The sequence below is a fragment of the Crotalus tigris genome, unplaced genomic scaffold, assembly GCF_016545835.1.
Source record: "Crotalus tigris isolate CLP2741 ecotype Arizona unplaced genomic scaffold, ASM1654583v1 scf7180000020588.15403103151:6194809, whole genome shotgun sequence".
Classification (NCBI taxonomy): domain Eukaryota; kingdom Metazoa; phylum Chordata; class Lepidosauria; order Squamata; family Viperidae; genus Crotalus; species Crotalus tigris.
In genome coordinates this window covers 2,741,003-2,765,819 of record NW_024098092.1, presented here as the reverse complement: position 1 = coordinate 2,765,819, position 24,817 = coordinate 2,741,003, and the positions used below count along the sequence as shown (strand labels likewise).

General features: G+C 46.1%; 1 protein-coding gene across 6 annotated transcripts in view; it reads right to left on the bottom strand.

Moving 5' to 3' along the window:
- AGRN (agrin) overlaps nt 1-24,817 on the bottom strand; it is a 155,072-nt gene that overhangs the window by 54,824 nt on the left and 75,431 nt on the right. For all 6 annotated transcript variants that reach the window (XM_039367886.1, XM_039367888.1, XM_039367887.1 and 3 more), the window contains 2 exons: nt 3,212-3,427; nt 672-896 (listed from right to left, as the gene is read on the bottom strand). In XM_039367886.1, the coding sequence (XP_039223820.1) occupies nt 672-896; nt 3,212-3,427 (441 nt within the window). The remainder of the gene's footprint in view (nt 1-671; nt 897-3,211; nt 3,428-24,817) is intronic.

Here is a 24,817-nt window from a genome sequence, read left to right as displayed (position 1 = left end):
GTCAAGAGGGTGACAACACAATGCCCGTGGGTGCCAAAGACCCACAACACCTCCAGCTGGGATTTATGGAAGCCCCAATTACATCCTTTTTTTTTAAAGCCCCAATCTCTGACGTGTCGCACTGGGGGAGAAGGCAGTCACTTCACAAAACCTCATTTGTGAGTTCACCGCAATCTTGGGAGCTTCGGTGACTTTGCAGAAAGCGGGACATAAAAAATCTGATTTTACGGCGCCTGGGGCAATGCGAAGTGCGGGGACGATCCCTAACAGCTCCATTGTGCGTGCCTTGAATGGACTCAACACTCCCCCATATACTGGTGAGGTTACCTGGATCGGTGACGAAACATCTGCAAGAAAACATCTGCTCCGACCTGGTGGAATCAACTTCCCCCCGAGGTTCGAACTACTCCCACCCTGCCGGCCTTTAAGAAAGCCGTTAAAACTCTCCTGTTCCGGCAGGCCTGGGGCTCATGTCCCGGGGGGGGGGATATGATCGGACTCGCGGTATGACTGTATTATTTTATTATTTTATTGTTTTATGATTGTTTTAACTCTGTACGCCGCCCTGAGTCCTTTGGGATTGGGCGGCATATAAATAAAATTAAATACAAATACAAAAATACAAAAAGCCCCAAAATCAGGCAACGCCAAAACCCCAGGGTGGGACTTACCGCACGGCCCATCCAACTTCTTGAAGATGTTCTCCTGCTTGTCGCAGGCGTGCCGGTTCAGTTGGCACTCGCTGCGATAGTCCTTGCCGTCGCTGCCGCACACGGCGTTTTCAGGAACGCTGCCACAAATGGATATGCAGATGCACTTGGCCGACTGCCCGTCCGTGGACCGAACGCAGGTGCTTCCGAAGCTGCAGGCCACCTCTGCGCAGGGGTCTTTGGAACCTGACCAGAGGAGGAGAAGAGACAACCTGGTGAACAGGAATCCTGGGATCAAAAGGCAGGCAAAACCAGCTTCCGGATCGTGATTGGGAATGGCAGGACGCTTGTAAAGGAGTCCAAGAAAACGGGGATTAGATGGGATGCCTCAAACAACTTGGTTCCACCAGTTTCAGAGTCAGAAATGACGGCATCGCTGTTAACATGCTCACCCCGACAATTCATCTCCACAGCCAACATTTGCCTGTTTTGGGGGTCCTTGGGGCTGTCTAAGCTTGGCTGTTTTCTTGCAGACGTTTCACTACCAAACTAGGTAACAGCATCAGGGCTAGAAGGCAGAGGGGCTCGCTCTCTATTTATATATAAATAAATGTGAATACCAAGTTGGTTGGTTTGCCCTGTAAGCAAGTGGCAAGAGGCTTACCCTCCCGTTAACACTGATAGGGTAAGCCACTTGTATATAAACAGAGACCCGCCCACCCCACTCCCTTCTGCCACTGATGACGTTACCTTGCTGGGTAATGAAATGTCTGCCATAAAACAACAGAACTCAGGGGGCACCCCAGTTCTCCTTCTCCTCCAAACTTTGATCCCTTGTAGCATTGATGACCCTAGCTGGGTCTACAAGCAAAGCACCAAGCTCAGAGGCCAACGAAGGTTACGTAGTTCAACCCCGGGGCTACAAATATTTGCCAGGGTGAAAAGCCCTTCAACTCTTTTTTAAGCACGGCCACCGCTGTCTGTCTGCGGCCGGAAGCTCAATATTATTAGTTTCCTTTCCACAGAAACTCCGGGCATTGCTTTGCCCACTGAGTTCACCAAGTAAAGGGTGAACGAGATTGGAATGGCAAGAAGGAGATGGCCTTAATGTGCCATAAGCGAAATGTAATTAGAGGCAGACATTTAAAAGGCTGCCGGCTGCTGTAAGATGGGGAATAGTATCTTATTTATAATGCCCTTTATTTATTTAATTACCCCCTCCTTCCTTGGACGTTGCCCCCCTCATAACCCCATATCCCGGGGGGCCGGGATATGATCGGACTCGCGGTATGACTGCTTTATTTTATTGTTTTATCATTGTTTTAACTTTGTACGCGCCCTGAGTCCTTGGGATTGGGCGGCATATAAACACTGAAAATAAATAAATAAATAAAACCCATTGTTATTATTTTAAATAAATCAGAATGACATCTCTCTCTCTCTCCCTCCCTCTTTCTCTTTCTCTCTCTCTCTCCTTTCTCTCCTCCTCTACTGAGCTCTCTGCAGGAGTCCAGAAAGCCGGAGATTTATCGCTAAAAGCAAGAACTTCTCCATCAGAGAGAGAGGAGGGGGGGGAAAGGTCAAGTTAATTTACTTGGAAAAAAAGCAGACGGGTGTTTTCATTTCCACAGTTCCTTGCTTTCGGGTGGTCTGTGCCTTACTACCATGGAGGGTTCATTAGCCTCGTTTATGAGGCCTTCTTTGGAAAAATCACCCGGTGCAAACCGGACTTGGGAAAAAAATCACAGCCTGCATCTTGTGAGGGTGCGTTGCAAAGGTGATGAAGTCAACCAGCCTATTTTTCACCAAGAAGGGCTGAGGTTATACACTACTCAGAGAACTGCAAAGGGGAAGTTGGAAACTTAAATGTTCAATTATAATTCTTTCTTTCTTTTTCTTTCTTTTCTTCCTTCTTCCCTTCTCTCTTTCTTTCTTTCTTTTTTGTGGGAGGGTATCAACAAACAAAAAAAATGGAAACTTAAATGTTCAGTTATAATTTTCTTTCTTTTCTTCCTTCTCTCTCTCTCTCTCTCTCTCTCTCTCTCTCTCTCTCTCTCTTTTATTTTTTGTGGGAGGGTATCAACGAACAAAATAAATGGAAACTTAAATGTTCAGTTATAATTTTCTCTCTCTCTCTCTCTCTCTCTCTCTCTCTCTCTCTCTCTCTCTCTCTCGCTTTCTTTTTTGTGGGAGGGTATCAACCAACAAAAAAAATTGTTCTTTTGACAGCTCAGAGGTTCAAAACTATTTTCTAAGATCCTGGTGAAAATAACTTGATGCGCTCCTGGTTTTGTTAGCGTTAGTTTTCCATCAGTGATATACTGAGTTCTAACTGCACAATCTTGGCCAATGCTTTGTCCACTTACCGATACTAAATCTCTGCATCGCTTTTTTTTTTTTTCCCCTTTTCCCCTCTCTTGCTTGTTCATTTTCAATTTTTTTCTGTTAAAGACGATGAATTCATCCGAAGGTGGAGGAGGAAATAGAAAAAGAAGCCGCAGTAACAGCAGCCTTAAGAGATCAGAGGAGGGATGGATGAGATGTTGACCACCCACGCTTACCACAAGCTCCTTTACTCATGACTTTAATGCGACGCTGCTGGTTGCACTGAGCTTTCTCCAGCTCACATTCGTTACTATAGGTTGAGTAATCTGAGCCGCACACCGGAGCCACTACAGAAGGACAGGTGATCTTCTTACAAACACATAAACCCTGGGAAGGGTCCGTGGGGTTCTTTTCGCAGGCCGCACCGAAGCCGCACAGCATCCCTCGACAAACTGTGGATGGAAAGGAAAAGAGAGTTATGCTCTGCACAGACTGAAGGATAAAAACCAGGCTCAGGTTTCTAGTCCATAGGAGGAAAAGTAGGCAAAATTGGCACTTTATAGACAAAATGGGACACGGATGTCCAAGAATAGGTGTTGACCTCAATGAATTCAGCCTCAGATCCAGTTCACACCACTTGATATTTATATTGGTGTCTTTATTTGTATCCTGCCTTTATTTTTTTAATTTATTTTTTTTTTTACAAATGTTACATTTGGCTATTTGGGAGAGGGAGGAATTGGTAGAAGGTGACTCTCCAGGTGAGCTAGTTTACAATTCCACGTAATGTGTGAATTCATAACCTGGGTTCATATAGTAATAAGGCTCAGCCTTGTAACATAGACTGCCTTGACAACAGAGCCTGTCTCCAAAATTCTGTGCTTCCCCGTGGCCCTTTTGCCCGGAGATCAGATGAATCCACGAAGAAGGAAGGGAATAAATGTAATGAACTCATAAATCTGATTTTCAAAGGAGAAAGGGAGGAGGGCAGATCTCCCAGATCTCTCCCCCCCCACACACACAAAAATGAACAATTGTACAATTCCCAGCAGCCCCCTAAGGCAGGAGGCCAAGAGGTGAGGGATGCTGGGAGATGTCGTTCAGCCATAAGGGCAGGGCCAGCTGAAATGAAAAACTTCCATACAAACCATTCCGAAGCCGTCCTTTTTACCTACGCAACCTGACCATAATTCCATATAGGATTCTAAAAGAGGGTGTGTGTGTGTGTATGTGTGTGTGTGTGTGTGTGTAGTGCAGCTAATAACAGATGCACCATTCTCTTGATCATGTAATCAGCTAAGCTGGCATAGACTAGTTTCCGATTTACATTGCAAATGAAGCAGAGATGATTTAGCTGTTCTTTTTTTAAAATTTTGAAGGTTGAGGGTGGGTGGGGGGGGGAGAGAGAAGAGCAGAAGGGAAGCCAGGTAAGGTAAACTTAAAAACCCAGACCTGCAATCTTGGAAGTAGCAGACACGGAGCTACCTACAAGATCTTGCTCAGATCTTTTTTGGGGGGCAGGTAGTAAATTTATATTCAGCTGCGCAAAGCCCTAGGCTAGCAGCCTGTACCTGTTTGATCTTGTGTTTCCTGGCGATGAAACCCTGGTTCTAAAACCCCTGCTTAGCTGAGGCTTGAGCGTTCGCTCACACTTGTGCTGGCGTTTCCACACCTTTTAAAATTTGCACCAGGTCTGCAAGTGTCGGGAACAGAACCTGCTAACTCATGCTTATTCCTCCGATTTATTCTTGCTCGGCCCCGAATCACAAGGCGTTTCCCATCATCACCTTTTGGGCTCTGGTCTCAGGTAGAACATCCAGATGTTGAAGCTTCCGTTGGCCAACCTAGCGCTCTACTCAACAGCTGGATGTCTGCTCATGGTCCAGTGTCAGAACCAAGAACTTGAGGTTGGAAATAAGGCATGGCTGATGCGCTATTTGGGGCCCTCTCAATGTGAGAGCCCACCTGCAGAAAGAGATTTAACAGATTCAATCCTGCCCCATCTGGGTCACCCAACATGGAGCCAACCAGAAGGGCTGGTCTACCACCCAGGTTCAGACAACGTCTCTAGAAAGCTCCAGATTGGGAAGATTGGATTGACTTGACCAACTCTGACTCTCTAGAGCAGGGCTGGAGAAAGGAGGGTCTCTTCCAGGTGTTTCTGAGCACCATCCTTTCTCCAAGACTGGCTCTCTGGAAGGGGATCACTGTGGATTATAGCTAAACAACCTGTGAACGTTGCAGGTTTTTTACTTCGAAGGAGTTGTGTGTGACTTAAGCTTGCAGAGAGGGGGCAGTGGAGGAAGGGAAGGCCAACTGAGGCAGATCTACGCAGGACACATCTGTAACACCGACACAGCCTTCAGCTCCATCATTCAGGTAGTCCTCCAACTTACGACCACAAATGAGCATAATTGTTAAGTGAGTTTTGCCCCGTTTTACTTGACACTGTTGTTAAGTGAATCCCTGCCGTCGTTCACTTAGTAACAGGGTTATTAAATAAATCTGGCTTCCCACTGACTTTACTTGTCAAGATGATCGCAAAAGGGGATCATGTGACCTTGGGACATTGTGACCGTCGTAAATAGGAGTCGGTTGCCGAGCATCTGCATTTTGAATACGTGGCCTTGGCGATGCTGCCACAGCCACGTGAAAACGGTCCTGTTTCCCAGTGCTGTTGCAACTTTGAACCGTCACCAAATGGACGGCTGTAATTTCTTTTCAGTGCTGTTAACTTCGAACGGTCACGAAAAGGACCGTTATAAGCCGAGGACCGGTTGTCGGCCTGTCTTAGCTCAACACGGTTAGTCCAAGGGACCAGTGTGCAGTACAAGGCTGCTGGGGGCTGAACTCAGCATGTGTTTGAAGAACTAAGGAAGGATGGAAAACAAAAATAAAAAAATAAGAAGGCTGGAATATCACATCATTAGCCGTGGCTAATTTTACCCATCTGCGTGTGAGGTGATGTTTTGCACGGCTCCCACAGTGTCTGACCTGTTGTTTAGATATTACCATTTAAGATACCTTGCAAATCTGAGGGGATGGGGGGTGTATGTCACCTCCCAGTGTGGATCGCAAGAGAGAGAGTAGGATTCACATCCCACCTCTTGTTCTGCGCTCTTCCAAGTTACTGATTTGATTAGAACTGATTAGCATATCATGTCGGGGATTTTTCACGATTCTGTGGACACGGCACAGATACTCAGGGAGAGGGAGATACGATTGCCGTATATAATATCAGTGGAAAAACAATTTTTTTTCAAAAAAAAAAAAGTACGAAAAAAAAATCATAAAGGGGAAGGGGAGAGAAGAAAGAAAGAAAAAAAAGCTTTGCTAGCGGTTCATTTACACTTCAATACACGGATATTTGGCTCCAGCTGCCTGGAGAATTTAAGCTCATATGCATGGCAACAATGCGCTACTAAGAGACTAATATTGTCAAATAAAAAAATGAACTCTTCTTTCTCTTCTGCCCAATATCTGAAAGCAATTTATCATTTTTATGAAGCTCTGCAGACCAGGCTCTTTCTCTGCTTTTCTTTTTTTTAAAAAAAACACACACAAAAAAGTAGCAGACAAATTCTCCCACACACACACACACACACACACACAAAAGGAGATAAGGGATGGGGAAGAAGGAAGCAAGGGAAGTGATGAGCATTTAAAAATGCTCAGAGAGTTGGTTACCCTCCTCCTCCTCCTCCTCCAAGCCCCTTACCCAGTTTTTCAAGACTTCGGCTGAAGTTGCAGCACATTAGTGAACTGTCAGTCAAAGAGATAGAAAGAGCTCCTTTTTGCCCAAGACGTGTTAGAAGGAGGTGTATTCGTTCACACTTCTCAAGGAATACACAATCAAATATTAGGAGTGTAGCTCAGGCAGTTGCTTTCCCAAAAAAATCCCCTCCTGGTTTCAGCCCTGAATATCTGACATTAAGGAGATCAGACTTGTGGGGACTTAACTCTCTTCAACCAAGCAAACGTCCACATTTTCACTTTCCACGCTTCTTTTCCTAGATCAGCACCTTGGACAGGGCCAAGCAGCGGAATTGAGCAGCCCCTTTAATTTCCCAAGATGCCTGCAGCACTCAGCAGCATTGTGGGAAATTAAAAGCAGGGATGAGATACAGCTCTCCAGGACTGCGGGATGGGGGTGGGGTGGGGACTCTGCAGAGAAATTCAACAGTGCTTAGTTTTGGGAGATGGATGCCTCCAATTCTGAAGCTGTCCCAACCTCCCGAATCGCCAGTCGGATGCTTCCAAAGGAAGGAAGATGGGAGATGTTGTTTGGCTAGTGAAGGTCATTGAGATGTCCCTCAAGAGACAAGGCAGCAACAAGACCTTGTACAACTGACCTCCTGTCTGCAATTCAGAAGCCTCTGCGCTTGAACAGATGCTGGCTGTTTTTTTTTTTTTTTTTGCTATCAATCCCTGTGTGTATTCAACCTTCTTCCAATAATGCCGGATGCTTTTCTCAACTTCAGCTCTCCGGAATTTCCCCAGTTCCCGGCCTGTCTTGGTTTATTAACTGCAGCTCAGCCCACAGGAGATGAAGGGAAAATGGAGACAAGGCTGACGTGTTGTGTGCCACTTCTAGATAATTGGTTTTGAAAGACTGGCCAGACCGATCCAGGGGTGGTAGGCATGCTCTTCACACTCTTGAGTGCTGTAGCCCAGGAGCAGATCAACAGCCACACAAAGAATTTAACCCAACCCAGAAGTTCCATGATCCATGGACTGAGAGATGTCACTCCCAGTGACCAGTTGTATCCCTTGGCAGTCTATATTTTGTCTCAAGATTAGCGTTTCTCAACCTTGGCAACTTTTAAGATACGTGGATGTCAACTTATGCTGACTGGAAGTTTGAAGTCCACATACCTTCAAATTGCCCCGCTTGAAAAACACGGCTGTAGGTCAACCTACAGAACCATATATATTTCTCTCTACAAATGATCTTTGAGAAGAACAGAACGAGATTTAATGAACGGAGACAAATGCATTTAGACAATACAAATCCATTGCGCCAAGAAAGGATGGGGAAGAACTGAACGTCCGTAGGACTTGTGAAAAGGATTGCCAACGAATTGCCGATGGAACGCAACCAGCACTGTTAGGCTCCACCAATAGAAGTGTGATTTCCAAACCATACGAAGAAATTAATTCCACTTTATTCTAAGTTGGTCAGTGCCATCCAGCACTGGATCCCATCCTTGAAGGAGGATTCTGAGCAGGTGGAGCCGTTCTCCAGCATGATTGGATGGAGAATCCACGAGTGGGTTGTCTTAATCTTCCTGCTCCAATAAGACTAAGTCTGGAAAGTTGCCACGCCTCTGCTGTGCAAGAGCACCCAGTTTACGACTTAGTCTCTTGCTCAGCAGATGCGTGAATTGTGCTCCTTTCCAGGATTAGCAGCAGGTTGTATCATCCCTAGTGGATTTTCCTTTCTTTAGTCCGAATTCAAAATACTTGGGATTGAATCAGGAAATTTCAAATGTTCTTACAACTGGATATCTCGAATTTAGCCACTTACTGGAGGTCGCATCGATTGGGGCTGAAGGTGGTTCCCTTCCAGACTTCAGGCAGGGACCAAATTGCAGGAATCAGATATTCCCAAATCAGTCTACAATTCTTTCAAAGCTCTATCAGATCTTCTTTGGCCGCAGACAAAATAACAGAATCACCTAGCATGGAGTTAAAAATTTTCCCAAGGGACTTTCCATCAGAGAGGAATGAGGGGGAGCAGCAGCAAAGGGGCCTCCTTTTCTAAGTTTGGATCCTTCCATTTTTCTCCATTCGTTTCTCAATGGACCTGCTTTGCACATCCCACCGGTGTCCCTTTGAGCTGTTCCCTTTGTTGCGAGATCATTTTAACCCTCCCTTGTTCATCCAGTCAGGTCCAAGGCCTGATGAATAATTTAGTGCATATTCACCAAGAGCATGTGGGACACAGCTGGATTGGAAGGCAATGAAAAATGTATGAGCGCCAAGCGGATGACATATGGTTGAGTTACTTCCTCGCTCTTCCGGCACCCTGTTTACTCATTCCAACATGGCTCCGCAGAACCTCCAACATCTCGGCAGGGAGCTGGGCAAGGACTCCAGCGTTGAAGCTCATCGGTCCGCCCTAGCAAAATAACGTCTCTGGGATTCTCCAGGCATCTGTCTTGCGCCAAGTTTAGGATTGAGCGTCAACACCTGAGGTTCTGTCTGTTCACCCACTAGCGCAACAAAGCAGAGGAGCTGGAAAAATGAACGGACCGGCTCTCCAAAGCCGGCGAAAGTGAGAGTCCCAAAGAGCAGCCAAGATTGAAAGGCCAGAAAAAGAGCAAGAAAGATTTGAGAAGCTTTTAAAAGAGGCGAACTTTCTGCCCAAGACTTCTCCCAAGAGTGAATAATTGCTATAATTCTAATTTTAGAATTAGAATTAGAATTAGAATTAGAATAACAAGAGCTGGAAGGGACCTTGAAGGTCTTCTAGTCCAACCTCCTGCTCAGGCAGGAAACCCTATAGTGCCATTTCAGACAAGTGGCTGTCCAGTCTCTTCTTAAAAACTTCCAGTGTTGGAGCATTCACAGCTCCTGGAGGCAGGTTGTTCCACTGATTAATTGTTCTCACTGTCAGGAAGTTTCTCCTTAGTTCCAGGTTGCTTCTCTCCTTGGTTAGAATAGAATAGAATAGAATAGAATAGAATAGGAATAGAGTAGAATAGAATAGAATAGTAGAGTAGAGTAGAGTAGAGTAGAGTAGGAATAGAGTTGAAAGGGACCTTGGAGGTCATTTAGTCCAACCCCCTGCTCAGGCAGGAAACCCTATGCCATTTCAGACAAATGGCTGTCCAATCTCTTCTTAAAAACTTCCAGTGTTGGAGCATTCACCGCTTCTGGAGGCAGGTTGTTCCACTGGTTAATTGTTCTAACTGTCAGGAAGTTTCTCCTTAGTTCTAGGTTGCTTCTCTCCTTGGTTAGTCTCCATCTGTTGCTTCTTGTCCTGCCTTCAGGCGCTTTGGAGAATAGCTTGACACCCTCTTCTTTGTGGCAGCCCCTCCTTTTCTATACTTGCCTGAGTATTTGGGTGGGTGGGGCTTAATTTGGTTCTTGGAGTCCAAGGAAGAATGCTCTTGATTTGAGGTCTTGGGATTCTCAGTTTAGGACAGAATAAGAAAAGCAACTGTGAAGGGCTGAGTAGTAAATCTACTAATCTATTCACTGCAATTCATGGTAGTTAATACATTCTGTTCCCAGTCAGGACACATGGGAAGGGTTTTGACAAAAACAACCAATAGTGTCCCCATCCGTCGTCTTCTTCTCCTTCTCCTCCTTCTCCTCCTCCTCCTCCTCCTCCTCCTCCTCCTCCTCCTTCTTCTTCTTCTCTTCTTCTTCTTCTTCCTCCTCCTCCTCCTCCTTTCCCCCCTCCTGTTCTTCTTTCTTTTTCCCTTCCTCTTCCTCCTCTTCTCCTCCTCGTCAGATTTTAATTAATTTAATTAAATTAATTCTTCAACACAAGATATTCTCTCAACCTGAGAGGGGCAGTGGAGGATTAAAATGTTCTGTTTCTAAACACACAAAAGGGGAAGGGATTTTCAGGGGTGGTCTCTTCAAAAAAAGGGCAAGAGACTATAGTGGAGGTCTTACCAACCCAGTTTTTTCTCTTTTTATTAGAGAGATTCTTCACCGCTTGCAAAAGGTGTTCATTACGGACCATTATACTTTTCTGCCTCAGTTGGGTCTAATCTTTTGAGCAAACAACGATAGATCCAGCTCAACTAGCCTTAGGAAAAAAAAAGAGAGGAACAAAAGACAAGCTTTTTCTGGCCCTTTTTTTTTTTTTCTGGGAAGCAATTGGTTTAATTGGATTCGGAGTCCAAAGGCTAGAAGGCGCTTTTTAAAAGCCCTTGACTCCTCTTCACTCTTTCATTACTATCTCTTGAGGTGGCTCCCCGCTGTGTAAAGGAGGATCTACCTTGGCATTTTGGATGGTTTAATTTCTCCATCCAAAGAGAGAAATGCAGCCTTAGAAGAGAAGCTGAGCACCTTGGTCCTTCTTTGAGGGATGGATAGAAGCCAGCCAAGAATCGGATCCAGGCTCCATGGAAAGAGCCCCACAGAGTGCTCCTGACAATAGTTGCTTAACAATAGGAGGTGGTTTTTTTTTTTAACTCAACTATCATCGGATGAGCCCACCAAAGGTTCTTTAAGCCATAAACTATGGTTCACAAGGCGTACTTTCAGGATTGGCCACCCTTGAGTCCTTGTGAATGGGTTACAATCACATTACACCATGACTCGCAAACCACAAAACTGTGGTTTGACTCGCAAACCACAAAACTGGATTTGCCTATTCTACTAAGCCATAAAAGGATGTAGCTGGAATCATGAAAGGAGAAGATTGGAAGGGATCTTAGAGGCCATCTAGTTTAACCCTCTGCTGAGTACAGGAATCCGCCACTAGGCCGTCCCCAATGGGTGGTTGTCCAGCTTGTCCCAAGTGAAGAAAAGATCACCACTATTGGGTCAAATCTGACAATTCCCCCCCCTCCAGGAACTTCTTCCTCCAGAACCCAACCAGAATTTGCTTGTAAAATTGCAGAATGGAGTCCCTGGAGAACGTTTAGTCCAACTCCCTGGCCAGTGCAGGAATCCATTCCTATAGACTCTCTGACAAATGGAAACCGATCTCTGTTTAGCACGCACAAACATGCACAAACACATACGCACAAACCACAGCACTCCCCCCACTGTCCGAGATTGCCCCCTCCATTATGGAACAGCTGGACATTCCTTCTGAGGTTCTATCAAGCTCGTAACTTCAACCCACAGGTTTCTCATTCTGGCTTCTGGGATGACTGAATAATTCTGCCCTGTCTTCTCCAGAACAGACCTTTCAGATTATTTGGGTCTTTCTGCAGACTTCTCTGGTCAAAATATACCAGCTCTTTTACATCTCAGAAGCCCTCCTTGGGACAGGCTCAAATTTAACACAGTCCTTCCTAATTTGCTGCATCCAGAACTGGATCTGTCCAACAGATCCGCAGAAGATGCTAAAGCTAACTTTGGAATTGCTCAACAGGAAGGGTGACATCTGATTTACTCTTCACCCATTTTTGGATCTTTAGCTTCATCCTACCCAAGCAACAGGGTGCTGGAAAAAAGGATCCAGGCCCTTACCGGCTGCTGTTTGAACTTTGGACTGAGGTTTTGAAACCAGGCCAAAAGAGTTGCCTATTTTCCACAACTAGGAACAAACCCAAGATTCCTAGAAAGCCAGAAGCAGACTGGACACAGCAGGCAGCCCACTGCTATGGTGTGCAATCTGTGCAACGAGTTAATTAACTTGCTTCATTATCATTCTGGTCTGTCTTTCTAAATTTGAATACCTAGACCAACTTCTCTCTTCTCTCTCTCTCTCTCTCTCTCTCTCTCTCTCTCTCTCTCTCTCTCTCTGAAAAAAAACCCACAGAGAAAACATGCACAGGTGATGATTTTTTTTTGCTACAGATAGTCCTCGACTTACAACGGTTCACTTAGTGATGGTTTGAAGTTGTAACAGCCCTGGAAAAAATGACTTAGGACCGTTTTTCTCACGCTTACGACCGTTGCAGCATCCCCCACTGGTCAAAATTCGGATGCTTGGCAACTGACTCACATTTATGACGCTTGCAATGTCCCGTGGTCACGTGATTCCCCTTTTGTGACCTTCTTGACAAGCAATGGGAAAGTCAGATTCACTTAACCACCTTATTACTAACTTAAGAACTGTAATGATTCACTTTAACCATTGTGGCGAGAGAGTCATCCAATGGGGAAAAACTCACTTAACGTGTCTTGCTTAGCAACAGAAATGATGTTGATCCATTGTGGTCATAAGTTGAGGACTACCTGCACGGAAACCTTTGACCTGGCTGCAACCTACTTATCTGTTATCTTCAAAGATGCTTCTGCTGGATTTTGTCTAGTAAATGGACTGGCAGCTTTAAAAGCAAGTGGGACACTTTCCTTACGTTTTCTTTCCTCCCCATTTCCTGAACAGCCAAACAACGTCTTTCGTCTCTAACCTACAGCCCCCTCAGCTACAAAATTGGCAGTTTAGATCTCTTCAGTGGCGACATAAAAAAAATAAAAATAAAAGTTTATTTTCCAGGCCTGGCCTTCCAAAAGATTCTCCCCCCCCCCCCAAAGCGGATACCAGCCAACAAAAAGAAGCTCTTAATTCTCCCAGAAAACACACACACACACACACACACACAAAAATGTGGAATGGTTTTATGGTAATTGTCCAAGCAGGTGTTTTCCTCCCAAACGCCGAGTCTCGTTTTTGTTGAGCCGTTCAACTTTCTGGCTCATAAAAGCCTAGAAAAGCAGCGGAAGACAGAAAACCAGAGAAATTAAGGGTCGAAGATAAAGGAAGGCAAGGAAGCCTGACTCAATCTAGGGAGAGACCAATAATATTTACTACAATTCTCCATACCTCTCCAGCTGCTAAACCATCCTTGTAAAGCTTCCCTTGTTTCTATCACGTTTCTACGGAGCTCTGTGCAACCTTTCTTGGTTCGACTTTTTATGTCGGGTGAGAAAGACCAGGTCCCCCATATGTGAGCGATCGTAAATTAAGCTGATTTATTGCTAAAGGCCTATGCTCAGAAACCTTCTCAACTAGCAGTCAAGCACCTGGTTAGACTGAAAAAAAAGGATCAGTGGCCTTGAAAGGGGAGGGGGGGGTTGAATGTAGTTCTTTTGTGGCTACATAGGGATTCTAGACCGCTCCCTCTTTTCACTCCTCCCCCAAGTTCCTCCTTAAGACATTCTTTCTTTGCTCTCCAAACCGCCCAACTGTGTATCCTCTCCTATCATCCGTACCCAGCCATTTCCGGCTCTGGAGGGATATCTTATTAGTTAAGGATATTATGCGCGCGCGCGCACACACACACACACACACACAGAGCTGAAAAAAATCGTCCCTTTCCTCCTCCCCAACTATCTCTACTTATAAGACGGCATCGCGCAACTATCCATAACCGACGGATGTAAAAAAGAGTACAGAGAAGAGCAACAAAGATGATTAGGGGACTGGAGGCTAAAACATATAAGGAACGGTTGCTGGAATTGGGTATGTCTAGTTTAACGAAGAGACGGACGAGGGGGGACATGACAGCAGCGTTCCAGTATCTCAGGGGCTGCCCCAAAGAAGAGGGAGTCAAGCTATTCTCCAAAGCTCCTGAAGGCAGGACAAGAAGCAACGGATGGAAACTAATCAAGGAGAGAAGCAACCTGGAACTAAGGAGAAACTTCCTGACAGTTAGAACGATTAATCAGTGGAACAACCTGCCTCCAGAAGTGATGAATGCGCCAATACTGGAAGTTTTTAAGAAGAAACTGGACAGCCATTTGTCCGAAATGGTATGCATGTTATATGAATTCAAGGTGGGCTGGAGTTAGAGCTCTCATGGGTACGAAGGAACTCGTGACTGGTGGCACGTTTGACCCCTCCCTCCTTCAGGCTCAGCCTGGTCCTCTCCCACCGAATTCCTATTGTCAGGCCTACTTTTGTACACAGCTGTAACAATCTGAATGACACCAGCCCCTCTTTCCCAAGGTTTAGCCCTTGCCTTCGCAATTAAGCCAATCTCTTTGCTCCTTTTTGTGTCTTGATCAAATCCATTCCCCCTTTTTCGTCTTCACTCCCATTTTATTACCTCCTGCCCCTTTCGCTTCACTTCCCGCACAGCCATCCTCTCTTCTCCTTCCCTTTAATGTATTAATTCATTCTGTTTATTATTTATTTCTGTTGCTTTCCAAGCCGCAATTTTCCATATGCCATGGTCAACACCAGATGGTTCCATAAATATTGATCGCCACCCTCTTGCTCACCCCACGTTTTAGCAAGATAGGGAAGGTGCAAAGACCACCTCGTCTCCATCACGCCAGCATCCCTCTTTAACAACAACAGTGTGGTCCCTCATGGCACCTTCTGGTCAATCTTCCACAAAGCCAATTTTACCCCAAGCAAGTCCCACATTATCCCAGGCAGGAATTTAGAGAGAGGTTATGGCAGCCTCTCTATATTGTTTCAGAAGTACAGGCAAAAGGAAGTGAGCAGCTCAGAAGGCGCCCGATGCATGCTTCAATTAAATTAAGGCCCCGGAGAATTGTTCCACTTATTTTGCTTTGATGGGAGAGGGCTCGAAATTGGCGGAGCAGAGGTGGGAATCTTCCAAGCTTCACCAAATGATCCAGGGATCCCCCGTTGTAATAAAGGCAGGCGATGATTCCTGATTAAATAGCAAAACTGCAGGCGAGCCATTAAAGGCACAAGTGTTCTTCTTAGATTTATTACTTTTTATGAAATGAAAATCTTATCTCGCGGTGGCAGGGAGGCCTTTTCATTCTCGGTGCCAGACAGCAACAGAAGAGCACTAGGCTCTCTCCCCCCCCACCCCCCAAATGCAAGAAAGAGAGGAAACCGACAACGTGGGGCTGAACCTCTTTAGGACACATCATCCCAACCACTGGGGATGCTCTGCCCCCGAGCCGCAGGTTGGCGTCACGCGACTGAGTTTCGAATCATTGCTTCTTTGGAGTTGGAAAGAGTTTTCTCTGGCAGTCAAAAAAAAAAATGCCTGCCAAGGCAAGAGTTGAGTTTTGCTGGCTGGGCATGATGGGAGCCGGAACTCAACCTTTCTGGAAGGCAATGCAGGGCAGATGGTTTGGCATTTGAGAAGGGGCTTGTCCAGCTGTTCACTGAAGACTTCTGGAAAGGGATCGCCCGTCACCTCTTGATGAAGTCAACGGAGATGGACGTCCTTGATTTTTAACCTCGTGAGATTTGATCTGGATGGCGAGAACCGGCCCAATAAATGTCCCTTTGGCGAGGGGGTTGATGCTCGCCACCGAAGCACAGCAGGGTTTAGGGCAGTGTTTCTCAACCTTGACCATTTTAAGGCCTGTGGACTTCAACTCCATTGCTGGCTGTGGAATTCTGGGAGTTGAAGTCCACATGCCTTAAAATGGTCAAGGTTGAGAAACACTGGTTTAGGGTCTGTACAGTACTCCAGAGCCCATCCACTGCACTTCTCTGAAATGACTGCAGCTTGCAGGACGAGCTTCACAGTCCAACACAGGAGCGTCCCTGGAGGGGGGAATGTGTGCCCAGACCCTTCCTCAACTTGGCTCTGGGTTCGAGTGACGTAGCAACCCCTGGATCATTTCAGCAATTAAGTGCGTGCTTGACAGTGCCGTTTCCCCTACCCCCCTAATTAATTACTTCTTCCCCTACTTGGTGAGCAAATAAATCACTGTCGAGCGATCGGCCAACTGCTTAGGAATATACAAATACCACCTCAGGCAGTCTTGTTGGCAGAAAGCAGACGGCAGAGGCTGGACGGCCATCTGTCAGAGCGTGCACTGAGCAGGGGCCTGAACCAGAGGATGGCTGCCAGTTCCCTGGGCAAGTTTGAAACGTGTGGACTTTTTTGACAATGGCCGCGACGGCTGGGGAATTCTGGGAGTTGAAGTCCGTCTAACTTCAGTTTGTTCAGGAAGGCTGGACTAGAGGATTCCTACGCTCCCTCTGGCTGGGGGGGATTCTGGGTTTCTAGGAGCAAAAGACTCGATTGGACCACCCTTGTCACAGAGCAGGAGAAGTTAACAACGGGCTCGGCAAAGAGAAAGGAAGGAAGGCAAAGGAAGACGCCAAGCGCTGGGGAAATTAGACGGTTCAGATGAGATGTATTGCAAGCTCAAGCTCTCTACAAGAATCTCATCTACTAACGGACAAGGGAAATGAGCAGGAATTAAGAAGGTGTTCAAGATGGGCCGGATTTAGATCTCTCGTGAATGCGCAGGGGTTCATGACTTATGACACGTTTGACCCCTCCTTCGGGCTCAGCCTGGTCATCTCCTACACAGGATATGTCAAAGAGGGGAAAAAAAAATGAGATGGATACCAAGGCAGATCAGTTGGCAAAATGGCCTGGTCTTTGCGCCTGCTGCCTCAACTGTGGTCAGACATCGCTAAGTCCACCCAGATGTGTGACGTCCATCTGACAAACTCTTGAGCATGCGACCCTCCATGGCTTTGCAAAGCAACTGCCTGGTGAAGCAGAATGACCTGTGGAAATCTCACCTTCCCCCCCACACAAAAAACACTTAGTAACACAAGCAAAACAGTAAGAACGGAGCATCTGGGCAACCTATAAATAAAAAAAGTACAAATAAGCCTAAGAAAAGAAAGAACGGTGGGAGAGGAGAGATTGAATCTCTCTCCCACACCATAACAGAAATGAGGTAACGTAAAATCAAGTCCAGCCTTACAGAAATATCTGGAGAACGAGAATAACGGGAGTGAATACTTCTGCAGTTAGGAAGATTCACTGGTCAGGAAGGCATCTTGGAGGTCATCTAGTCCAACCCCCTACTCTCACAGCAGACCGATACAACTTCTGATATAGTCTGAATCAGATTTTGAGCTGGGCAAGTCCCATCCCAAAAAAGAAATCCCAATTTCTCATCTGGACCGTGTGTAAAATTCCAGCACACAAGAATGGCACAAATGAACGGTTGCAGGAATTGGGTATGGCTAGTCCAGGGGTAGGCCACCTGGGCTCTTTTATGACTGGTGGACTTCAACTCCCAGAATTCCTGAGCCAGCATGGCTCAGCTTGGAAACCTCTCCCTTTCCCCTCAGCATGGCTGGCTCAGGAATTCTGGGAGTTGAAGTCCATGAGTCATAAAAGAGCCCAGGTTGTCTATCCCTGGGCTAGTCTAACGAAGAAGAGAAGGACAAGGGGGGTGACACCATAGGAGTCTTCCAATATTTGAGGGGCTGTCATAGAGGAGAGGAGGGTCAACTTATTCTCCAAAGCACCTGAGGACAAGAAGTAATGGGTGGAAGCTCGTTAAAGAGGCAGCTAACCTAGAACCAAGGAGAAATTCCGTGACAGCATGAACAATTTAACCAGTGGAACGGCTTGCCTTCAGAAGTTGTGGATGCTCCATCACTGGAGGTTTTTAAGAGACCAGATAACCATTTGTCAGGGCAGGGGTCCCCAACCTTGACAACGTTAAAACCTGTGGACTTCAACTCCTAGAATTCCCCAGCCAGCATGGCTGGCTGGGGAATTCTGGGAGTTGAAGTCCATAAGTCTTAAAGTTGCCAAGTTTGGGAAGCCTTGCTATAGGGTCTCCTGTTGCGTAGGGGTTGGACTAGAAGACCTCCAACGTCCCCTCCAACTGGATTATTCTGTAGTCTGCAATTTCGCTGTAAATTTCGCTATAAAACTGATTTGTAGAGCTTGCAACTTTCCGCTTCTCTTTACAGGGAACTCTCATCACTTCTCTGCAGAAGATTAACTGATGGGTTTGCTTTTTCAGCAGGAACGATGACATATTAGGCCACCGGTTCCACCGGCTTAAGAATTAGCTGACTTTTTAGGGAGGGGGAAATAAAAAAGCCTCGCTGCCTATCGAAAAACCCTCTCACGCCGAGAAGAACGCAACAGGCGCCGCTCAAGTTTTGCAAGCTACACAAAAGCTCAGAAACCTCCTATCCTATCGAAGATGTGGACGCGCGTGCTGCTGCTTTGTGAAATTTTTAAGTGGGCTTTGCAATCGCAGATTTAATCAGGAGAAATTTAATTATAGCCGCTCCCTTCTGCTCACCCTCTTGGTTTTTCTGCCATGCAACGGGTTTTGGAGCACGGGGAGGGCAACTGCAGGCAACTGCAGGTTTTCTTCAGAAGATAAAACCTGTGTGTGTGTGTGTGTGTGTGTGTGAGAGAGAGAGAGAGAGGGGGGGGAGGGAGGGGGAGAGAGAGGGGGAGAGAGGGGGAGAGAGAGAGAGGGAGAGAGGGAGGGAGGGAGGGAGAGAAAGAGAAAGAGAAAGAGAGAGAGAGTTTGAGACTTGGAGATTTGGATGCATTTACAGAGAAGTAAACTTCCCTTAGGTCGGTCTACTGAAATAGCATTATAGCGGTTTCCTCTCGTATCAAGCCACGACATAGAAAATACAACACAAGGAAACCTTTTCTCAGATTGGCAAGATATGGGAGAGCCCAGACTAATTTTACGGCAAGCAGGTGTTTTGTTTTGTTTTTCAGAAAATAAGTGTTGAAAATCCAGAGGCGAGTTGCAGAAACCTGTAGGCAGGTGGGAACATAGCTCTCTCTTAGCTGCTTGGGCATGAAAACCAATTATTGGGTGAGCGCAGAGGCTTGCTCGGCGCACTTCCTTGTCAATCAGGAAAAGAAGTAGAAGGCAAGAGTCTCTTCGAGCACGGGCAGAGTGCCCTCCAGATCCAACGAGAGGAACTCCAGGCCTCTAGTTTCCAAAGCTGGCGTCTGCTCATGTATTAGGCGCTCCGGATCACGCCTGTACACATTGCCACACACAAACGTGTCCCTCGCCACTCACGCTGGGGCAGAGAAACAATCAGAAAAACGCAGCGGGAAAGGCGATTAAAGCTCCCAGGTGGGAAATAGCGGTGTAGGATTTACCTAGCGCCGTATCTTTTTAAAAGCCTGCGAACGCCGGAGCGTTGAGGTGGAAAAATGGAACGCTTTTTCAAGCACAGAGCTTCCGTCGAAGAGAAGCTTCGAAGAGATAACCAAAAAGTATTTTGGGGGGGGGGAAGAGGCTTTCCCGAGCCTACTGGACCCACCAGAAGTTTGGGGTTTTTTGGGGGGGGTGAGGGGGGAGAAAAAAAAGCTTATATCACAGAGGGCTACAAAATAGGTGTATTTATTGCAAGGTTTAAGTTGATTGCAAAAGTTGTGTTCATTGCAAATGAAAGCACACAGGGAACCTTGTCGCTATTGCTAATTTGGGGATGGGGTGTCTCCTGTGACAGGTCTTTTTTTTTTTAACTTTTATCTTTTTGAGCATTTGCTTTGAATCTTCCCCTCGCTTTTCCAGAACGCAGAACATTTTATAAGGGTTGCCAGAACTGGAATTCTTGGGCCATTTCCCCCCCCCCATCCAAAATTAGACCCTTAGTTTTATAGATTTGGGGATGTTAACATACTGTAGTGTTTTCATGGCCCACAAGCTGCTGAGAGCATGCAGTTAATTCTTGGATGGCTCAGAAAGATGGTTAGTAAAAAAGAGGATGGCCTTGGCCCACCATGAAAGTATGGGTGAATTTTGGCGCTTCTTCTCTGCTTTTTTTGGGGGGGGAAGCTTTGTTTTCCATTGAAAGTATCTGTTTTTGTAAATTTTTCTTCCACTTTATAATTTTGTGTATCGCTTTTGTTCTACAGAGCAACACATGGTTGTTAGAGCCTTGTTATCTGAAAGAACCTGAACATGGAAACAGGATTTTTTTTTTTTAAGTATAAAAATAAACAAATAAGTAAAGTTTCACAGCAGAGAAGACTAGAGGCAAGATATTCAGGGGAAAAAAACTTTTGCACCAGGCGACCCAGTTAAAAACAAAAAGCTTCACTGCTGTTGGGAGTGGGGAAAATTTAGCAAAGATACCAGCTGAACGAGGTGGATTCTCTTCTTTTCAAATGCTTATTGGTGGCCCTTAAGATAAGCTCTGTCCACATATTGTGCATAAACTCAGGGAGATTCCTAAGGGAACAAATGTTGGACAAATGCATTTCCATCATTTGCAAAATGAGAGATTTAGAGTTATCCTGAGGATCATGTTCCTCTCTGCACGAAAACGATAAGGCCAGTCAACCTCAAAGGATATCTCCTTTATTTAAAAAAGCACAGCCACTTTTAGGCTGCTCGCAGGAACCCCAGACAAAACATAAAGGCACAAATATTCGGTGCAGCTTAAAGTAAAAGCAACCACAGCAAGGAGAATTTCTATGTGTTGGAGGACTGCTTTTTTTTGGTTATAAATGTTAAGTGTTTATAATAGCTCAAGTCCGAGATGCTATTTTGTATTTTCACTTTAGGTGTGAAAATGTTTCCCCACACCGAAGAGTTTTTTTTTTCTTTCCTTTTTAATACAGCCCACATTTGGAGAGGACGCTATCCTAAGATAACCTCATATCATGCAGGAAGAAGGGGGGGAGAGAAGTGGGGGAAGACAGTTACAATATGATTAGCAAGCAGGGTGCATGGAAAGATGCTTGGAAAAATTGCGGATTTCAGCTTTTCCTTACCACCAGCTTCGAAGTATGGACTGGCGGGGTGGATTTGTAAACCACGAGGCTGGGTCAACAGAAGTGAACTGTGATTTATTCAAAAGTAAGAGTCAAATGGATGATGCTTTAGCAGAAGGCAAAATTTGCCCCGGATGAGGTGTTACCATGGATCTGAATTAGCTTCACAGCCAATCTCTTTTTCCCAAAAAAAAAAAAAGTTTTGGAAACCAGAGTTGCATCTGGGATTTTTGGATCTACAAGAGGGAACGTCCTGAGTCAAACTTATGATTCTCAAACTCCGCTGGAAAATATGACTGTGAGAAACGATATTTCAATGGCCCTCCTCAACACATGCAAGGCACACATTTCTATGTGTTGGAGGACTGCTTTTTTTTGTTATAAATGTTAAGTGTTTATAATAGCTCAAGTCCGAGATGCTATTTTGTATTTTCACTTTAGGTGTGAAAATGTTTCCCCACACCAAAGAGTTTTTTTTTCCTTTCCTTTTTAATACAGCCCACATTCGGAGAGGACGCTATCCTAAGATAACCTCATATCATGCAGGAAGAATGGGGGAGAGAAGTGAGGGAAGACAGGTACAATATGATTGCTGTTAACGTGGAAAGAAATGCACAAACGGATGCAAAACTAGGGGGTCCTTGGTGTACTCTGAGCTCGGTTGTTTTCTTGCAGACGTTTCGTTACCAAACAAGGCAACATCATCAGTGCACCACTGAGAATTGGGTAATGAAACATCGGCAAGAAACAATCAGAGAACACCTGAGGCACAAATATTTGCTCCACACCTCTCCTTTTCTCTTCATTCAGCCTCAATCAAGAGCGTAATTCTCCATCGTCAATTTTCCATCATTAAATTCCAACCTCTCCTGGATTCTCCTGAGACTGGGGGGAAACGTTGCAAGGCTAAAAGGGGGCCCAGGTTTCCCACCCAGCCTTTGGGGGTCTGCGGGCCCAAAGATTGACAACGCAACCCATCTCCAAATCAAAGCCCGAAGGGTCGAGAGGCCTCAACACTGGTGGAATCTCATGCCTCCAGAGAGTTTTGCAAAAGGGCATCTCTCAAGTATTATATATTTAAATCACGACGGGATGCCAGGAACCAACCATGGGGAGGGGAGAAGAGCTGCACAGCCAGCAAAGGAAAAGCCATTATCAATTCTGCATGAAGCCGAAGTGCCTGTTGCTATGGAGATACGCGAGGCCAACAATCCGACTGGCGGTCTCGGTGCTCGGCCCCTCCTCCTCCTCCCCACCAGCCCCTCCATCCCTTCCATCAATATTAATTGCATCACCCCAGGCTGGTGCCAGGATGGATGAGGGTCCCCACCGAGTTTTTCCAAGCTTCAGGGGAGCAGCAGGAGTCTGCCTGATTTAAACAGAGGAGAAAGCTTGGGAAAGCAAATACAGATCACGGGAGACATTAGCCTTCGGTCTTCCCTGCTTCGAACCTTCGGCACTGGGCTCCCCGGCTTGCTGTGAATGCGAGATATTGATAACAGGCAGTCCTCGACTTACGACCACCACGGAGCCCGAAATTTCTGGGGCTAAGTGAGACATCGGTTAAGCGAGTCTTGCCCCATTTTACGATGTTAATAAGTGAGTCGCTTCAGTTGGGCAATTAGAAACACGGTCGTTAAGTGAATCCAGCTTCCCCCGTTGACTTTGCCCGCCGGACGTTCACAAAAGGGGGATCAACGTGATCCCCCGGGACACACCGTGACCGTCATAAAGACGAGTCGGTTGCCAAGCAACTTAAATTTTGATCAGATGACTGTGGGGATGCTGTAACTCTCTAAGTGTTTGGAAAACGGCCGGAAGTCGCTTTTTTCAACGCTGTTGCAATTTCAAATCATGTCACTCAGGATGGTAAATCAAGGGTCTTAGGTGGGTTTGGCAAAGGGACAAAAGTCTCCCGATTCAGAGCGTATTGAGTTTCAAAAGGCAGACTCAGGTTAATTGGGAAGGGGAAAAAAAACAACACTCTACTCTATTTGCAAAGCAGTAAAACAGTCTGTTACTCTGACAGCTGGACTGCCAACGGTGAGACCCGTTTGAGTGAGCTTTCCCCAGATGCATTTAATCCTTCGGCTCTCCTTCCTGACCATAATAACCCTCTTGCTTGAGAAATGTCCCCACTTCAGCTAGCTTTGGGAAAAGGCAGAATGTCAGTATAGCTAATAATAATAATAATAATAATAATAATAATAATAATAATAGTAGTAGTAGTAGTAGTAGTAGTAGTAGTAGTAGTAGTAGTAGTAGTAAAGTTGGAAGGGACCTTGGAGGTCGTCTAGTCCAACTTCCTGCTCAGACAGGAGACCCTATACCATTTCAGACAAATGGCTGTCCAGTCTCTTCTTAAAAACTTCCAGTGTTGGAGCATTCACAGCTTCTGGAGGCAGGCTGTTCCACGGGTTAACTGTTCCGCAGATGCGGAAAGATTTGGAGGCATCAGTTGCTGCTTCCTGATGGGTCTCCAGCAAGACCGAGTTGAGCATCCTTTAGAAATGGTTTCCATTTGCTGTTAGCGCCATATACAGTCCTAATTTTTATCTAGCCTGGGCCAAACCAAACGTCCACTCTTAAGAATACAGTTGACGCCCAAGCAGCTCCAGTCCTTCACTGTGAGATGCCATCTGGAAGGCAGCTTCTTCGCTTCGTTTGAGGCTTCTGCGAGGCAGAGGTGTCGAGTGCGAACCCGCCTCCATCCGGAGTCTTCCGCTTACAACTCCATCTGTCTTCGCCACGACGGGGCCTCACCTCTCCCCTTGTCTGTTCCAATGCCGACATTCAGACAGCAAACGCTATGTAGGACGTAAGGCAGCCTTGCACACGGGATCAAAAAAAGAGGCGACTTGTCAGACCTTCGCTTCAGGCCTCTGGGCAAGGGAGGGAGAGAAAGTCCTAACTAAAAGGTTTTTAAGAATGTTTCCTGGGACCACAGAGAAGAATGATCAGATGAGCTGGCTGCGGCAAGGGGAAAAACACCCAATAACCAGCACATTTTGATCACGAACGGTAGGAGCCTAAGAACACCCTGAAGACTACGCTAGTTCCAAAAGTAGCTTAATTTGGAGTTGATGGACTTCTTGGCAGCATAATTGGCTTGCCCAAACTGGACATTGGCTACACAGGGTTGAGTCCAAATCGCTGCTAACAATCACCCAGATGTCCTGCCGTGTTCAGCCATTTGTCATAATTCTGGTTGCAACAAGGACGCCAAGGGTTGTTGGGGGGAGGGAAATGGTTGATGGACTGGCTGGCTCTTAATCATCAGCATTAAACAGCAGGAGAGGCAGAAAAGAGAGGGGAGGTTGAGGGAAAAACTGGGGAAGAGGAAGCTATGGGAAAGGGGAAGGGTGGGTGCAAACTGAGTTGGTAGTAGTTTAGCTTCTCTTTCATAGCCAGCTCTGATCCGCCCTGCCTTTGCCACCCCCCCCCGCCCTCTCCACGCTGCCTCCCACCCCTTGCTGCTGGAAATAAAATTCAATTGGGAGGAGGAATTTGCCCTGAAGGAACTTTCCGCAGCGGGGAAAACAGAGGCAGAGGCAAAGCAGAGGGAATGACACACATTAAGAAATACGCTTTTAAATTAAAAGGCACCAGGGAAGGGAGGGCAGGGGAAGTGTGAAACGAGCAAAGAAATAGCAGCTTTCCTCTCTTTCAGACTGGGAATACGGAAGCCGATTGAACCTGAGCGCCCCCCAGCAGAATCTGGCCGAAGGAGGGAAC